General features: G+C 40.4%; 1 protein-coding gene across 1 annotated transcript in view; it reads right to left on the reverse strand.

Annotated features, from left to right (window-relative positions):
* The window catches only part of CTTNBP2 (cortactin binding protein 2), a 193,250-nt gene that overhangs the window by 52,328 nt on the left and 121,079 nt on the right, over positions 1-19,843 (reverse strand). Inside the window, 6 exon segments of the mRNA XM_048836159.2 lie at positions 3,517-3,596; positions 4,094-4,189; positions 8,247-8,522; positions 11,207-11,324; positions 13,153-13,407; positions 16,960-17,110. Coding sequence (XP_048692116.2) covers positions 3,517-3,596; positions 4,094-4,189; positions 8,247-8,522; positions 11,207-11,324; positions 13,153-13,407; positions 16,960-17,110 — 976 coding nt within the window.

Genomic DNA, 19,843 nt, shown 5'->3' on the forward strand with positions numbered 1-19,843 from the left:
TCAAACGTGTATTAGTATTAGGAGGAAAATGTATTAATGTGTAAAAATTCATGAAAACTAATGAAGGATTGTTTCTGACTATCACATTGTATTTACATTACATTTACCCATTACATGAGATTGGAGCCTGGAAAATGTAAAAGATTGCTAACTTTAAAGCATGGATTATTATGTTCGACACTGAAAGCTCACAAGCTCAGTTTGCATTTAGTCAATAAAGGAAGAGCCCCACTGTGAATGAAAACACTGGCCTAATTGCCTTCCATGGATGATGCTACACTAATGAATCCAGGGATCGATCCTGTATTTCTGAGCTGCCATGGACACGTACAGAGAGCATTCTAGATACAAAGACAGAAATCCACAAAGTCATTTTGGGCAACCCTGAGAGACTTATGGGAAACTAGCAGATTGCTACATCTTTGCTATCAGTTTGGATTTACAAATTTGGACTCATCTGTTAATGTACTTTACCTGCTTTAACCTCTTAATAACTCATTTATTTTTCTTAGCTAATAAACCTTTAGTTAGTTTACTAGAGAAATTTGCTTCTCAGCATTGTTTTTGGTGTGTAATTCAGAGTATGCATTAACTTGGAGTAAGTGACCGACCCCTTGGGGTTGGGAGTAACCTAATGTGAGGTGATTTTTTGGTTTTAATAACCTTTCAACACAAAGTCTAGTTTGTCTGGGAGGCAAAGAGGGGCCTGAGCAAGCATAACGGGACTGTCTGTGGCTCCACTGTAAGACTAATATAGTAATCCAGGAGTGCACATTTGTTACTGGCTTGGTAAAATCTCATTATAGAATATACCACCAACTTGGGATGTCTGCCCTATTTTCTGACAGTCTGACCTCAGATTGACACTCTTAGTGGTGAGCCTACTAGGTGATGGGGGACTGGATGAAAAATGGACAGGGTGGAGCCCGTAACTCAAGCGAGTATCCCTGACCCACTAGTCTGCGGTTGAAGCAACTCATTCCTCCAGGAAATGGGAAATCCTGCTCCCAATCTTCAGCTTCAAGGGGAGACCTTTGCAGTCTCTGTCACAAATGGATGGAGGCTTTGGGAGAGGAGGGTTTCCTTGGGGCTTTCCTCCCAAGCATTCTTCCTCCCAAGGATTCTTCTGGAGAATCTGCTGTCTCTTCACTTGTATTCTGCAAGGCCAAAGGCCAAAAAGAACACCTTTGAAGGCCAGTCCGCATTCTCTTTTAAAGGCATGGTGTAATGTTGGAAGGAACTGTTCAGATTTTTGTGGCATTGTCTACCACTAACTTGTATAGCTTCTTTCTATACAGGGCTCCTGTGAATTTGGCAGAGCACAGCACCCACTTTGAGTGGCTATCCATCTTCCAGAGCTGTAGGTGGCATTTGTTCACTGAGCTGGAGTCCATGTGTTTGCCTCAGAATCTAATTACATCCATTGAGGTGTCAGCAATGAATGTTGTTTCCAAGGTAACTTTTTTTAAAATAGAACCAAAGTCAGAGAGCTCTCTACCTTTGAGAGCTCTGAGTTTTCCACCCAGTAGAGAGATGCCCTCCAAAAACAAACAATCAGAAAAAAGCTACTAGTGACACACTGAGGGAGCTCAGGAGGCCTCACAGTCTTTTTTTGATAGTGGCATCCATTTTTCTATCTGGGAAGTCCTTAGGCTAGAACTTCCCTTTGAGGGGATAACCATATCTTTAGCCAGGGACACTATGGCAGCGTCAACTTTTGGTATCTCAGTAATTGGGATTTTTGGTTCCTGGATCCTGCTGAACCTAAGATAATTTCTGTTAATGTGCTTGCTCATGCCTGTCTTATCCCAATCATTCCTGATTACTTCCTTGCAGCGTAGGGGAATTGTGGCCTCAGGGGAGGATTTCAAGGGGAGATATTTGCTCAGAGGCTTACTATCGGAATTTTGATGACGATGAAGATGATAATAAGGAAGACAATGACTGTCCCTCAGCAGGAGACGAGAGAGATGCCAGCCACAGGGCTAAACACTTTGCACTCTCTCTGTGAGGATGCATGCCATACAATGTTATGAAAATATGCTAATGTCTGTGAATATGTAATTGGAATATGCTTCATGCAAAAGATCTCTTGTAAGGTATCATTACAAAGCTTATAATCTACTGAGTGTGTTTGTCCTATATAAATATGTATCATTGTTGTATCTGAAACTAGAAATATGAACTATAACTCTGAGGTCCTATTGTAATTATGCAAAGTGTTAGCCATTAATGGTGGCTTGGAATCTTGATGGTTCCCATTAACCAGGACAATTGGTTGTAAATGGCTCTGTTTACTTGTAAGTCTTTCTGTATATCTGTGTGCTGGCAAGTGGGTACTGCAGTCTTACAGTGACATGTGATCATGTCACCTGAACTGAAATCCATCTTTAACCTGTTGCTTTTCCATTTAGAAGGAGGGGTGGGAACCCACACCGGGACAAAGGATTCCCACCTTGTGCAAAAGATACATAAGGGGGTGGAACAGAACAAAGGGGGCTGCAGTCATAAGAAATCCCCTAGCTACCACCTGAGCCGGAACAAGGACTGTACCAGGGGAAAGGATTGGGCCCAGATTAGAAAGGAGTCTAGTCTGTAAAAGGAGCTTATTGGAACATCTCTGAGGGTGAGATTTACCTGCATTTAGTTTCCTACTGTATTAGGCTTAGACTTGCGTGTTTTTGTTTTATTTTGCTTGGTAATTTACTTTGTTCTGTCTGTTATTACTTGGAACCATTTAAATCATTCTTTTTATATTTAATAAAATCACTTTTTATGTATTAATTAACCCAGAGTAAGCATTAATACCTGGGGGAGCAAACAGCTGTACATATCTCTCTATCAGTGTTATAGAGGGCAAACAATTTCTGAGTATACCCTGTATAAGCTTTATACAGATTAAAAAGGATTTATTTGGGGTTTGAATCCCATTAGGAACTGGGTATCTGAGTGTTGGAGACAGGAGCACTTCTTAAGCTGTTTTCAGTTAAGCCTGCAGCTTTTGGTTCAGACCTCATTCTGTGTTTGTAGCAGGCTAGTGTGTCTGGCACAAACATGCAGGGCACTGAAGTCCCAAGCTGCCAGGGAAAACGGGCTTAGATGTAATCCAAGCACTACAGGTGGTAGTCCCAAGCGGGTTTCTGTGACCCAACCCATCACACTCTCTATCTGCTATTATATTTTAGTGTTTGTGGGATTATTTATTAGTTTAGTAGATTTGTTCATAAAGAAAATTGTGAAAAATTGTGATTGTTTCTCATGTGCTTCTAGGGTCTCTTATTCTAATGATACTGATTATAATATTCCTGATGCTACTAAAGACTGAACCTTTATTGACCACTGAGGTCTAAGAGATTAATCAATAATCAGTATTAATCAATCATTGATCAATAAGGCGACAAAAGACAGAAATCGAGGGTGAGATGGTAGCAGCACTGCAGACTGGGTTAAGCAGAGGTTTTCACATATGCCTAAAGGAGATGAGAGCCAGCAGACAGGTGCTAGTCTGGTACCTACCAGCCGGAGGTAGTTCTGCAGTATCGGAAGGTGGATCATAGATGCGTAAGTCACACTGTTTAAGCAGCCTTCTTGAGGACCTTTAAAATACATATGTTATTATCTAATACCTGCAATCCTCATGATTTATAAGAATGTGTAATAAACAAACAAACATTCCTATACTAGCTATTGTGAGACTTTGAAGAATCTCTAAGACTCTATATGGACATCACAGATTCAATCAGAGTTGCTAATCAACTTCTTTTATCAGGAAAAGAATTACCCGTATCTCGTAATACAGGTTTAAAAGGATATCTGTGAGGTACTATAGGTGGTATAGATATTATAAAATAACTGTACCTACAATGTTTACAGCTCCTAAGTGCCACCATGTGTTTCTAAATGCTCCAGGCCCACATATTTGGTTTCAACCAAATTAAGTAATAATTATTTTGCTAACTGAATCGCAAATTTATGGGAAGCAGGAAAGTCGCATGAAATACTAAAGAAAACAAATGGTAGCAAATGATTCATAATCTCTATTACTATGGAATTTTTCAATTTTCAAAAACAAAATAGTTGCAAATGCCTTTACCGAACAAAAACACTGTTATGTGTTCCGTTTTATTTCTCTTCAAAAAATCCCATGGTGCTTGTGGAAAAATCTGACCTGTTGACCAGGAAACATTTCCTGTTTAAAAAAAAAAAAACAAGAGAGAGAGAGAATAGAGACATATACATACTATATCTGCATACACCCCTCCACACACGCAGTAAACCTATCCGCCCACACAGAATGTGTACATATATATTCAGTTCTGCTATTTTGAAAAACAGATCAGTTCCATGTATAAGAACTTTTATTTATTTTATATATGGGTGATGACATTTGAACATTTGCTGTTGTATGGAGATTAAAACAATAGTTTAAAATATCACTTTGTAATGAGGTTTTTAAAATAAAATAAATAAAATAAATAAATGTAATAGCTAAGGTATTTTACCTAAATACTAACTCTAATGACTAAAAACTATCTAAATAAACTGAGAAACAAAACTAGCTAGCTAAATCTCAGAGAGCACTGCTGAACTCCGTCTCTAAGTGGGGATGGTAGAGGAGGAACTGAGGAGCCAAGGCCGTGCACGTGCTATGCAAACACTGACAGCTCATGAGGCAGGCACAGTGCGTGGGGTACTGCTGTAGAAATCTCTGATCGAAGGCTCTGGGACACACCTTGATCTGAAGTAACGGAAGTGGAGCACGCATAGGGACACCTCTCAAAGAAGAACGAACCTTTACATTTAATATATTAAACAGTAAACATTGAATAAAACCATGGCAATTTGCTTGATTCAAAGCATAATATATATGTTAGACGAAGGGCCTGATTTTCCACTGCTCTATATCTTGCATAGTCATTCACACCAGTGCAAAGTGACCATAAAATGCTACCAAGTCTGATTTGCATTCACTTCTTGTGTAAAAAGCCATGAAAGCTGAAGAGCAGCTTTTTAAGCACACTTTGCACTAGTGGAATGACTACACAAAGGTACAGGGTGATGGAAGATCAAGCCCTAAGATATGCTTGAATTTTGTGTTGCTGTTTATGAAAAGATGGGCCACAGTGAAAACAGTAGCTTTATTAATATATTGGCCAAACACATTCATGTAGTATGGTTTTCCCAGTATTGTTCCATGATTATTCTAAGATGGAAGTATCATACTGGAATGATAATCTGTTAATTTTCCTTATCAGTTCCTAGATAAGTAGAGTTTTCACTGAAATAAAATGGGACTTCTCTTTTGCCTATACATGTAAGTATCAATCAGGATCCATTACATGACATGTCCGGTTTGGACATGTCAACAATGCCCCTCTGCCACGTACATTGGCCAAACTGGACTGTCCCTATGTAAAAGAATAAATGGACACAAATCGGACATCAGGAACGGTAACACACAAAAGCCCGTGGGAAAACACTTCAATCTTCCTGGACATTCTATAACAGATTTGAAAGTAACTATACTTGAAGAAAAAACTTCAGAAACAGACTTCAAAGAGAAAGAGCAGAACTAAAATTCATTTGCAAATTTAACACCATTAATTTGGGCTTGAATAGGGACTGGGAGTGGCTGGCTCATTACAGAAGCAGCTTTGCCTCTCCTGGAATTGACACCTCCTCATCTATTGTTGGGAGTTGACTACATCCACCCTGATCAAATTGGCCCTGTCAACACTGGTTCTCCACTTGTGAGGTAACTCCCTTCTCTTCATGTGTCAATATATTTAAGTCTGCATCTGTAACTTTCACTCCATGCATCTGAAGAAGTGAGTTTTTTTCCCCTCGAAAGCTTATGCTCAAATAAATCTGTTAGTCTTTAAGGTGCCACCAGACTCCTTGTTACTTTGCTTAAGAGCCTTTGGTGAGGAACCTTGTCAAAGACTTTCTGAAAGTGCAAGTACACTATATATCCAACTGGATCATCCTTGTCCATGTTTATTGACCCACTCAAAGAATTTAAATCAATTGGTGAGGCATGATTTCCCTTTAGAAAAGCTAAACTTCCCCAAGTTGACTCTTCCTCAACAAATTGTGTTCATCTGTATGTCTGATAATTATAGTTTCAACCAATTTGCCTGGTTCTGAAGTCAGGTTTACTGGCTTGTAATTGCTAGGATTGCCTCTAATTTTTTTTTTTAAATTGGTGTTACATTAGCTGTCTGACAGTCATCTGGTACAGAGGCTGATTTAAGCAATAGGTTACATATCACAGTTTTGCAATTTCATATTTGAGTTCCTTCAGAAATCTTGGGTGAACACCATCTGGTTCCGGTGACTTATTACTGTTTAATTTATCGATGTGTTCCAAAACTTCCTCTTATCAACATCTCCATCAGCTACTCTGATTTGTCACCTAAAAAGAATGGCTCAGATGTGGGAAACTCCCTCATGTACTCTGAAGTGAAGACCAATGCAAAGAATTCATTTAGCTTCTCTGCAATGCCCTTATCTTCCTTGAATGCTTCTTTTAGTACCTCGATCATCCAGTGGATGCACTGACCGTTTGGCAAGCTTCCTGGTTCTGACGTACTTAAAAAAAAATTTGCTTCTAGTTTTTGTGTCTTTTGCTAATTGCTCATCAATTTTTTTTTTGACCTGCCTCGTTATACTTTCACATATGACCTGGCAGAGTTTATGCTCTTTTCTATCTTCCTCAGTAGGATTTGACTTGCAATTTTTAAGTGATGTCTTGTCTCTAACTACTTCTTTTACTCTGTTGTTTAACCATGCTGGCATTTTTCTGGTCCTCTTATTGTTTTTTTTTTTTAAATATATTTGGGGTATACATATCGTTTGAGCCTTTATTATGGTGTTTTCTAAAAAGGTGCCATACAGCTTGCAGGCATTTCACTCTTATGACTGTTCCTTTTAATTTCCATTTAATGACCCTTCTTACTTTTACATAGTTCCCCTTTTTGAAGTTAAATGTTACTATGGTGGGTTTCTTTGGTATTTTCCCCTTACAAGAATTTTAAATTTAATTACATTATGGTTGCTATTACCAATTGGTTCAGCTATCTTCACCTCCTGCACCAGATCCTGTGTGCCACTTAGGACTAAATCAAGAATTGCCTCTCCCCTTGTGGGTTCCAGGACTAGCTGTTCCAAGAAGCTGTCATTAATGGTGTCTAGAAATCTTATCTCTGCATCCCCATCCTGAGGTGACATGTTCCCAGTCAGTATGGGGACAGTTGAAATCCCCGATAATTATTTGGTTTTCTGTTTTTGTAGCCTCTCTAATCTCCTGGAGCATTTCACAGTCACTCATCATCCTGGGCAGGTGGCTGGTGGTATATTCCTACTGCTATATCTTACTATTCAAGCATGGAATCCATAGAGATTTTATGGTAAAGTTTAATTTAGATTTTCACGCTATTTGTCTCTATGCTTTCTTTCACATATAATGCCATTCCACCATTAGTGAGACCTTCTGTCATTCCCATATATTTTGTACTCTGGAATTACCGTGCCCCATTGATCATCATCATTCCAACAAGTTTCTGTGATACTTATTATGTCAGTATTCTCATTTAATACCAGGAACTCACGTTCACCAATCTTAGTATTTAGATTTCTTGCATTTGCATAGAAGCACTCATAAAATTTGTCAATATTTAGTTGTCTGCCATGTGCTGTAATTGAATGGGACTCTTTCATTTCACTGTTTCTCTTTAGTTCCTACCTGTAATCTATCATCTATCTTCTCCTCTTTACTAGGATATAGAGTATCCCCTTTAACAAATCCTCCCCTAATGGATGTGTCTGTCAGAACTGTGTACTCCTCCACACCTGTCAGCTTTTCCTCAGCACATAGTTTAAAAACTCCCCTGTGATGTTTTTAATTTTACATGCCAGCAATCTGGCTTCATTTTGTTTTAGGATGGGTTCCTCCTTTCCCAAAAGGGAATTTCCTTGGTCTCTAAGGTTTAAAGCAGCATATCAAGAAACCACATCAAATATTTTCATACTATTTTATTTTATGGAGTAAGTTATACTTAAGTCATTATCTTTATCCAAAGGAGTGTTTTGTGTAATGAATGCAATCATGATGGCCTGATCTAGCCCAGAAGCTGCCACAAGTAATCTTAAATATACTTAACTAAGGAATTAAACAACACATCATGCACCCCACAAACAGGAAAAAGGTTTTGCTTTTCTTTCAAGTTAACAGTGATTATTCATACCTATTTTGATGGATAATATACTGCTTGCACTGAGGCCAAGGCTGGATTCTGCAGCATTATTAAATGTCAGGTCTTCTAGACTCCTCCATCCATCAGAGGTGATTGCTTGGAAATGGTTTGTCACCGCCTGACTCACAGCTTTCGAAAAATCATCCCATGATGTCTGTTTGCGGATATTTAAAGAACATATTGTGTTTTCTGTGTCACAGTCCTCTGTACCACAGTAGGCTAGTTCTATTTCACTGACTGAAATCCTTAAAGGTACTCTAAGAGCATCTATTAAAAAAAAAATTAGAGAACCTAAGATAGTTAAAATCACACAAAAAACACAATAAAAGAGCTATTGTAAATAAGATTAATAATATGAAGCACTTTTACATCTTTAGAGCACTGTATCTCAATAGCCCTCTGGAGACAGACAAGTATTATAACACCTATTATTCATTAGGGAATATGGAGAAAGAGCATGGTCCATATCACAATGCAAAAACGTCATAAAACCAGTATTAAATTACAGATTATTATACAAAGCACTCAGCATCACTACCTTCATTTTATAAGTATCAATAATAATACACTATTGGTCTATAAGACAAGCTTAAATAATCTTTTATTTCCTCTTTCCAGATCCAAATTCTTACAGATTTAGTCATATGGCTAGTGGTTTCCTAACGTTTCATTTTCTAACAGGGAAGAGCTTTCATTTGTGGTTATGCATATGTATGTCAATGCAATTTTACTGTCATTATAGAAAAAAGCTAATAATTATTTTGTTACAGTTACAGGGGAAAATATCCAATCAAAACATTTTTAATGGGAGTCTGGAAAGCAAAAATTTTGAAATGGATTTCTCTTTGTGGACATTTTCTCTCATAGCAAAATAAAGACATTCCACTGGGTTGTCTATTTTTAAGTGTGTAAACATTTTTAGAGTGTCACCAGAGAAAAAAAGTTAAAAAATAATAAAGGAACAAAGTGTGTGTGTGGGGGGGGGGCGCATTACATACACAGCATAACACATTAGAGGAATAATTTTTGGATCTTGCTGTACTTTGAGAATCGGGACAAAATTCCATACTAGCAATAGATTAAGTAGATTAATATCTGTTTATACTGTATGCCTGAGATGGCCAAACAGTGAGTTGTGAGCCACATGTGACTCTTTTACAGTTAAACTACAGCTCTCAGAGCCCCTTATGCCCTTCCCTCCCTCGCTTCTCTGCCTACCAGATTGTTTGGAGGCACTCAGGGCTTCTGCCCTGTGGTGACATGATGGGGCTAGGAGTTTCTGCCCAATAGGGAGAGGGATCTTGGGGCTTCAGCCCTGCAGGAGGTGCCTGCTGGGGCGTGTGGCTTCAGCGGGAGCAGGGCTGAAACCCCGTGCCTCAGCAAGTGTGCCCTGCAGGGTTGAAGCCCCGAGACCCCGCACCCAGGACCTTGCAGGGCAGAAACCCCCTAGTCCCACCATCTTGCCATAGGGCTGAAAGCCCGAACCCCATCTCTCGAATTTCTGAAGATTGTCATATGCGGCTCAGAAGGCCAGTAAGTTTGGCCATCCCTGCTATATGCATCATTAAAGGTCACTCTAGGATTGCAAGCCTCACTCTCCCACACCTTCATTGGAAAAATAATACGTTTCAGCAAATGACCCTGAAATACTGAGGAAGTGCAGCTACAGGAGAGATGCTGTCTGGTTTGGGGAGCAATTTTGCTGTAACACGACTTTCAATGCTGTTTTGGTTTTGTTCTTATAGTTCAATGGCGAGGTCCTCAGATGATATTAACCAATATAGTTCCAACACAGAGCTGGGCAATAATCTAATTTTTTTAGTTCACTGTAGGTTATCGGGGAAAAAACTGATTGAGGTCAAACTGATATAAATATGGCAAAAAAGGTCAGAGATTTGAAAAAAAATCCATTTCAGGTAGAAGAAACCATCTAATTTAATCTGCAACATTTTGTTTCGGGGATTTTTAAAAGGCTAGATTCACAAAATGTCTGGTAGGGATAGTGCTGCCACCTGTAACATTTAGCCCAGTGCTTTGGGCACTCTCAGCCAGCGACAATTCACAGTCATCCATAATGACGTTGACTAGCTACTGAGCCGGGAAAAGAGAGTGAGAATGACTTTCTAGCCTGGTAGTTAAGGCATTTTCCTGCAACATGGGAGACTCAAGTTCGAGTCCCTGCTTCAGTGACTCTATTTATACATAGTGGAACAGTTACAACAGGAGAGAATGAAAGAGATCCACACTAGAACCTGGGTCTCCCACATTCCTGTTAAGAGCCCTAACCACTGGGCAAAAACTTGTAAGCAGGGCACCAGCACCACCTCCTCCTCCCATTTTTGAATGGCATCTAAATTATGGAAAAATGGTTTTGAGCCAATACTATTTGGCAAATTTGTATCAAATTCACTTGTAGTTTCAGGGCAAAAAAACTTGCACTTTTTGGTGAATAAACTATTAGTCTGGATAAAAATCACCCAGTTCTACTCCAAATCCAATGACAAACAGATGATTTCATTTAAACCTGATGCGGATTTTTCCCCAAGAGTCTGAAAAGAGGAGGATAAGAACAATGAAAGGAAGAAAGGTAAAAGTTCTGATGAAAAATAACTACTAAATATTAATTTACCAATTCCAAAGGATTAGGTTTGTTTCCAGAATTGAGCAATTTATTTGATTTTTTAAAGTTGGCACATTTTAAGGTACTACTAAAAATCAGAATAAGAGGTCACCCAATATCTTCCAACAAGATGTTTTTTGTCATTTATTGTAGCAGAATTCTGAGTAATATGTCTGCACTCTTTAAAAAATAAACTGGCCTGGTGGTGGGAAAATGTGAGCAGGGTGAGATTAAGGGTAAACAAACATTGTATTAAATGTTTCTTCTGTGTCCCACAAGACCCTGGTGGCTAAATATTTTAGTGCAATGCTGTTGGCAAACAGTAACTCACTCAAGTTCTCCAGGAGATGTTTGCAGTCATCAGTGGCAACATCATGCAGTGTTCTATCGCACTTATCTTTCCTTTCAGCCTCTAGTCCACCATGGCTACACAAGATTTCTAGGCAGTTCTGGAAAGATAAGAGCTGTATTATTTGCAGTTTAACTAAATTAACTTGGGCTAAATACTCAAAAATTGTTTGCTGCCTGAAGCAGGCAGTCCTACAATTAGCCATTAGACTTCTGATTCAATACATATGCATGCTTTTTTCAAATATCCAAAGAAAGGCAACTAACAGAATTACTAAACTTGAGGCTCCAAAAGGTGTTTCTCACAGAATTGAAGTACAGGTGTCAAATGTTTTGCCTTGGACTTGAAATTCTCAGGCCAAGGTTTTTAAAACAGAATACCTAAAGTCATTATTTTCCAAGCACTGGGAACCCTATAGCTCCCAGTGAAGTCAACACGCCTGAAAATCTGGTCACTTACTTAAGAGCCTAACTTTAAGCATCCAGTTTTGAAAATCTTGGTTTCAGTTTTGGCTTATATTAAAAGGCAAGTTGAAGGTTTAGTAATGACTAACCTACTAGGGTATTCAGATGACAAGAGCAACCCACTGAACCAGTGTTTACTTAGCAATACAGAAACATTAGCAGGGTACAAATTCCCATCCATGCTTGGTATGTGAGTGATACACAATAACCCAACAATGATAGTTGCAAATTCACCTTACAAGTCCCTCCTTTCGCAAGTAAATTTGAATTTCTGAAAGAATATCAATCATGCAAAGAAATCTTAGTTTGAAACAAAAGAATAGGAACATTTAGGCACACCAGCCCAAATTTTTGAAGCTATTATAAGGAGGGAAATGTAGCTCAAGTGACCCTGCTGACTGCAGCTGTGATAGTATGGCACAGGGAGAAAGGTCATCCCTCAAGCTATCTTGTCCCAGGCCATTTAGGGCTTTATAGGTCATAACTAACCTAAGCTCCACCAGCAGATCAACTGGCAGCTAGTACAGATCCTGAAGCACAAGTGTCATTTATTTGCTTCTAGCAAGATGCCCCATTCAATAAGCAAGCCACTGCATTCCACAGCAGCATCTGTCTCCAAATGGTTTTAAGGGGTAGCCTCATGTAGAGTGCATTGCAGTAGTTTAATCTTGAGGTAACAAAGAATGGCGAATAGTGGCAAGGTCCTCATATGAAGAAAAGGTCACAACCTCCTAGCCAGACTCAGATGATAAACAGATCTGGCCAAGATTTTTCAAAGTGTTGAGAAATTTTAAGTGCATCCATTTTTGGGTGCCCAATCCAAGATACCTAAAGAGGCCTCATTTTCACAGGGTGGGTGCCTTTTCTGAGAATCAAGCCTCTTTTATAATGTCTCAGATTAGGCACTCAAAATTACTAGTTAATTGTTAAAATCTTGGGCCCTGTGTCTCAAAACTATCCTTCCCTATGCCCCTCAATGACATCTCTGTTCCATTCTCTTTTCCAGCAACAGTCTCAGCTTTGAATTGATACAAACCCTACTTCTCATTTAAAAAAAAAAATAAAAAAAAATCAATTAACCATTCAGAGTTAGTAGCATAAAGCTTCTGATGCCAAATGTTGCATTAATGCCTGGTGTCAAGAAACTGCCCTGCTGACATCAATTAGCCAGGGTAGAGTAGGTCAGATTGGATTTCCCCCTGGAATCATAACATAAAATTTTCCAGCTAACTTACTCATTTCGTATTGAAAAGCCTGCACAAAGCAGGGATACTAAAAAAATAAAATAAAAAATATCTCTGTAGAGACTGTATTTGCAAAATTAAGATAATTTTCATTTAACTATGAACAGTTACATTTACAATTAAGGAGATCATTAACTTGACATGTCTATATTAAATAGATACACAATTAATGGAAAAGTCATTTAATCGCTACAATAGTTATAACAACATACAGACAGACCTTAAAGCCTTTTGATGCTGCTATATGGGCAGCAGTCCAACCCTCTTTGTCAGCATGGTTGATGAGATCTGCAGAAACAACAGGCCTTGCTTTACTCGGATAGCTGTCTTCTCTGCAGTCCAAGTCAAAGAAGTCTGAATTAGGCTGTGTATCATTCATAAAGTTTCCATTGACTGTTTGTCCATAGTACATAAGGAGCATGAGGCTGTCAACATTACCAGAATCCACAGCTGCATGAATTGGTGTCCAGCCATCCTAAAGAGATAAAAATGAACAGCACAACCCCACCACACATGGAGAAAAGTGGTTAGTTACAGAATTTATATTACTAATTGCTTTCTATCAAACATGCTGTCTGTAAAGCTTTTAAGCATCCAACAATGGCTGGCTATAAACAAATGTCACAGTTTTGTATGAGACAGCCCATCTGTTGTGCTCTATGTATAAGTATGTGTGTGAGATGCCTGGTGTGAAAGGAAAAAGGTGGGTTACAGTCCCATAATCCCTGCTTGGAAAAAGACATTTATTGAGTCACCGCAGGTCGTGAGGGTCCACAGAAAACATGCTCAGTGCAGGTCAAACTGAATCAAAGCAACCGTCTGCCAGGGATGTTTTGGGTTGCACATTGTGAGCTAATGTAATATTGTAACTGGACCTTTGTCAGATTTTTTTATATACTATTGTGTACAATTTTATATAGCACTTTTCTCCTCTTTGGCTATGCACAATGTTAGCTTCTCTCTGCATTAGCACAACAAAGCCAATGCAGCTGCTCTTGGAAGAATTTTCAATCCTTAATTCTCCTTTGATGTCCTTCATTTAAAAGGCCACAGTCTGAACTTGTCTCTCCTTCTTATTTTCTTCTAAATTATCACTACATTTGAGCTGACCAAATAAGCTTCTTTCCATTGTAAGTGACAAAAAGATTATCAGCATACAGTGGCGCTGGAAGAGTTTTTGGAGTGGGGATACTGAGCTGCACCCCTCTTACCCCAGTCAGACTCTATGGCAGGCAGCAGAGCCCCCAGGCATGGGGCCGGCCTCTGGGACACTGCATGCAGGACCAGCGGCCAGGACCCCCCAGGCATGTAGCTGGCAGCCAGGTACCTGCATGCAGAGTAAGCGGCCAGGACCCTGGGGCCAGCAGTGGAGCCCCTGGGGTCCCAGCAGGACCCCGGGTCGGCAGCTGGGAACCCGCATGCGAGCCGGAAGCTGGGACCCTCGTGCTGGCAGTGGAGCCCCCGGGTGTGGGGCTGGCAGCCAGGAGCCTGGGCCCAGCAAGATCCTGGAGCTGGCAGCGGAGCATCTGGGGCCCCAGCGGCCAGGACCTCGCAGGTGGCCTGGAGGCCGGGACCCTGGGGCTGGCAGCAGAGCCCCCAGGGATGGCAGCCAAGGAGGACCCTGGACCAGCAGTGGAACCTCCAGCCCATAGGGGGCTGGCAGCCAGGACCCAGGGTGGCAGGGCGGCCAGCAGCCAGGATGCCGGGTACAAAATCCCCCCGCAGCTCTACTTCCCGTGCCTATGTCAGCATATATCTATGGTCTGAGTTTTGCAATCTCCTTAGTTTGGAAAAATCAACACTCACATTCATAGAACTCAACACTGTAATATTGGTTCCACCCTCCTTTGGTTCCACCCTTCATCATTTTGCTACTGCATTTTCTACTTTGAGAAAAGATTTTTTTTAATTTCAGGGATGCTTGATGGTTTGGATTTTACTTTCAAAGAGATCCACTTAGAAAATGCATGCCCTAGTGAGAGAAATGTCTTGCAGTAGACTGTTTTTCCAACTGAAAAAAAAATGAAACCGTTTAAGGTATTCACAGATCTTGACCTCAAAAACTAAATTTTAAAGTCATTTATTGGTCATCTGCAGCCAGCACTCCACAATGAGAGTGGGCAAAAAGGCACTAGGAGCATTCCCCCGTATTACCCAGCAGAGCAGAGCACAATGGCAGTGCTTACACACTTTTAACAGCAAAATCTGAGGCCTGGTCTACACTGGGCGGGGGGGGAGCGGGGGAGGGAAGGGAAATCAATCTAAGTTACGCAACTTCAACTACGTGAATAATGTAGCTGAAGTCAACATACTTAGATCTACTTACTGAGGTGTCTTCACTGCGATAAGTCGACAGCTGACACTCCCCCGTCGACTCCGCCTGTGCCTCTCGCTCTGGTGGAGTACCGGAGTCAATGGGAGAGCCCTCGGCAGTTCATTTATCGCATCTAGATTAATCCCCCCCCCGGACTGATCACTGCCCGTCGATCCAGTGGGTAATGTAGACAAGCCCACAGTTTGTCTACACTGGCAATTAAGAGTGCTGCAACTTTCTGTCTCAGGGGTGTGAAAAAACACGCACTGAGCACAGCAACTTTCAGCGCCGTAAAGCACCAGTGTAAACAGTGCCTCAGCGATGGGAGCCACGCCCCTCATTGAGGTGGTTTTTTTAGAGCTCTGGGAGAGCTCCCTCCCAGTGCTGTGCCACAACCACACAAGGCACGTTGCCAGCGTAGACTAGCCACGATTCTTCCTCTGACTATGGTATCTTCCTCAAAGTTGGTAGGAAAGGATGGATTCATGGACCTGGCCTCCTGACACCAGATAGGGAGTCTGTTCCCATGTGGGGGAAAAGCACGCCGTGCCTTCTCCAAAGGTAGTGCAGTGGCAAGACTTCTGTGGCAGTGGGGAGCACTCTGGAGCTACTTGGAAAAAATGTGTAAGTGTCTCAGTAACAAAAGCATTTAAGTCCCATTGACTGAATTTCAATGGGACTTAAGTGCTTTTGAAAATTTTATGCATTGTACCACTCTCGGTCTTCTTCTCATGGTGATGCACTTCTGTAGCACCACCTTCCATAGGGTGTGGCTTAATATTACAACAAAGAAGCAATTAGTAAATAGCAATTTCTGTAACCACTTGGTATAAAAAGTCAACTTCTTAACCAGACAAGAACTTTTCAATAATGTTTTCTATATCCTCTTTTCCTCTAATTTCAAAATGAATTCAGGTTACTTTCCACAAAAAAATCAGCCCCTTTCAACCTAATTAACATGAAGTATGTGTTTAAAAGGCTACAACACATACAAAATATCTTTCATACAATATTTCTGGAGAGTCTAAATCTCACAACATTAAGTGATAAAAAGTCTCAATATTGTGTGTATATGTCAAGTTTTTAAGCAATAGCTCTGAAGTACGTGAATAAGGGAATGCCTAACCTTCAAATTTGAAGACTCTCACCTACTCTCATCCAATCCACAGAGCACAGATACTTTTTTTGTCCTCCTCACTCTCCCTTTGTGACAAATGTCTAAGAATTTCTTTCACAATATTTGTGAAGAACGTTTTCTTCAAGGATAACATTGATCTGTAATTAGACAAGTTGCCCCAGAGCTATAGAGGTATCATGGGCTACCACATATCCCCACCTCATTCATGACTGCTACCAGGAACAGTAAGGCAACAACAACACTGCATACCATGAGAGTTGACAGTGAAGCAGATCAATTCTACCTCTGCTGTCCTACACAGGAACATGGTATACAAGATCTTGCATTTTGAAACTGAGGCTGGTAAAATCGAGAGGAAAGCGAAGTGATTTATAAGGTTTTAGGGAAACTATGCAACCTAAACAAATAGAAAACATTTTACAATGAGACAAAGCAATATTAAATCAAAGCTTTTTACTAATTCCAAAACACACTGAGTATTACATCATTAAAGAGTTAAAAATGACAGTGCAAGGAATTCTGATTTTTGCAGCTGTTCACTTCACACTGTGATTTTAGAAATTCTTTTAACTTACACTGGTTTTTACACTTCGATGTGCTCCAGCTTCCAGCAAAAGTTTGATACATTCATTATTTCCATTTCCACAGGCTAGGTACAAAGGTGTCTGTCCTCTTTCAGCAGCATGGTTAACATCAGCCTGATACATAATTAATAATTCTGCACACCTATGAGTGGAAACATCAGGTGACAACACAATAAAAGATTCCTGTATTTGACTTTTTAAATGCCATGTGAACTTACATGCACATTTAAAAACCATATTTAAATGTATTGATGTATATATTAGCACAGACTAATTTAGTTAAACTAATCACATCAATCCTAAATTATTGCAGATATATTAAAGTTCTGTTGAAAACTGGCGAGATTGGAAAACTGTATTTTACAAGAGCTGACAAAAACTTTGTAGTTGACAGCTATTTGAATAAAAGACTTTAAAGGAACGTTTTTTTTCCCTGATCACTGACATAAGAGTGCTATCTCTTTAAATATTTGGCAATCCCTCTGTTCCTCTCACAGCAGTTATAGTTGTAGTTCGACAAAGCAGCAAATACTGAAAACACAAACTTGTGAAGCTTTACAATATTTTCATTAGAAAACAGCATCTAAAGTGACAAACAGAACTGTAGAGAGGTCTCCTACTCATGAAATATAACAGCTGTGAAAGATTGCTTTTCAGATGACTAAAGATTTGTCACAAAAGCCATACACACTCTTGTCTCCTCATAACATACTTTTTTATTCAACATTTATTCAAACATTTTATTCAAACACACAATCTCTGACCAAAGAGAAGCAACATAAAGAGAATGGAAGAGGACACAATTGTGTGTGTATGTCTGTGTGTATAATTTGTATACAGTATACACTTTTTCCCCCTTGCAATTATAAATAGACATATTCCCAAATGTCCCTCTACCCAGCTGTCATTCATTGGCTTATTTCATAAGGGCACTGCAATACAGCTGGGTCTTGACGAGAGGGTTTTATGGATTAGTTCAGGGAACATGTTCCATGCGTCAGAGACACATGAAAGAACACATGGAGATGCATGACAGTGCAGCTGACAGGTAGGCAGAGGAGGCTGGAATCTTTGATTGAGCAGGTAAAGTTGGAAGTGACAGAATAAAATGCAAGAAAATACAAGTAGGGAGGGGTATTCAGATAAAGTCAGGCATGTATAACTAGGGTCTCCATTCATGGAGCCATGTGATTACATCAGAATCTCAGCTTTCAACTAAAAAATGAAGATTCTAGCCATAATGGTTGTAAAGAAATGTGTGAACTGCCCCATGCATCTCAATGAGGCTGTAACAAAAGCAAAAAAGCTGCGAGGAAACCCAACATCATCACCTTCACTGTAGTCAGAGGAGAAGAGTGATGTGGGCCACCTGCTGCCACTCCCATCTTTCAGCTACTCCCAATGAGGGGAGGTACTGCTTGTCTTCCTGGGAGAAGGGAATGCCCATGCCACTGTCTCTCTGGAACGGTAAGGAGCCTCTCCAACAACCACCAATGAAAGTGAGAAGGCTGGGCCACAGGAGCCCCATGCTGTGGTTGACTAGCACTCTGAATTGCTTTAATCTTACCCTGAGGAGCAAAGTTGTGTGAAGAGTCTTACAAGGTGAAGACAAGAAGCTAAACTTGATACAGTGAAACAGAAGGAGTTATTGGAAGGATTCAAAGAGATGCCTAATATGCTCTAAGTGATAGACAAGAATTACAACCTTAGCAACTGTGTTAATGGATTCAAGGGACATGGTGTTTGGGAGGCCAGAGAGGATGTGGTTACAGTAATCAAGATGGGAGGATGATGACAGCCTGGATGAAAGTTTTGGCTGTCTCTACAGCAATGAAAGGATGAATCTTCAAAATGTTATGGAGGAACGAGCTGCAGGAATTGGACACAGCCTGAATATGTCTGGCAAGGGAGGAGACCAGTTAAAGGTGACAGGCTGGATCAACAAGAGGGATGGTGGAATGGATTAAAGGGATGTAGTGAGGTTATAAACTTGGTCCAACATTTAGACTGCATACTATCAGCCTTTTATAAAAACCTAAAACTATCAGAAATGCTTCCATCATTCATTAAAACATTACAGTGGAATTTTTTTAAAACACTCTTCTGCAGTGTTTGCAACCCAAGCACTGACTTAGTGTCTAAGAACCAGCTTTAATAATCTTAAATGTTACCAAGTAAAGCTGATAAAAAAAATGAAAAAGTTTTCATTGGAAAAAACAAGTTACCTTCTCATAACTGTAGTTCATTGAGATGTGTTGCATATGTCCTTTGCAACTGTATGTGCCTGCCTGTCCTGTGCACCAGTGCTAGAGTGTTTTCCCCAGCGCCAGGGTTCTTTAACTTTTTTTGATGGGCCCCCCTTTGAAAATATTTCAAGCTGCAATGACCCCTCCACACACACACACACACCATGCCATCCTTACTTCTGCGGACTGCTGCTGACGGCGGCACTGCCCTCAGAGGCAGGCACCTGACCAGCAGCCACCACTCTCGGGCTGCCAGCTCTAAAACGAACCCGGAATTAAGGATGGCAATACAGTGACCGCCCCTAGAATAGCCTTGCGACCCCCTTTTGGGTCGTAACCCCTGGTTTGAAAAACACTACCCTAGCAGTACCCCTAACGGCCTTGCCCACACTTGAGATCCTCATGCTCCAAACCAAGGGAAAAAAGGGAGGAGCTGCTTCGCCTCTCCTTCAGTTCCTTCACACCAGGAACTAAGGGTAGTCTCCGATGCACTGGGGGAAGAGGCCAGGTGATATAGTGGACATATGCAACACATCTCACAGAACAACAGTTATGAGACGCTGAGTAACCGTTTCTTCTTCAAGTGCTTGAATATGTCCATTACACTGTAGGTGACCCCCAAGCTCTTA

Source organism: Caretta caretta, chromosome 1, assembly GCF_965140235.1.
Source record: "Caretta caretta isolate rCarCar2 chromosome 1, rCarCar1.hap1, whole genome shotgun sequence".
Lineage (NCBI taxonomy): Eukaryota > Metazoa > Chordata > Testudines > Cheloniidae > Caretta > Caretta caretta.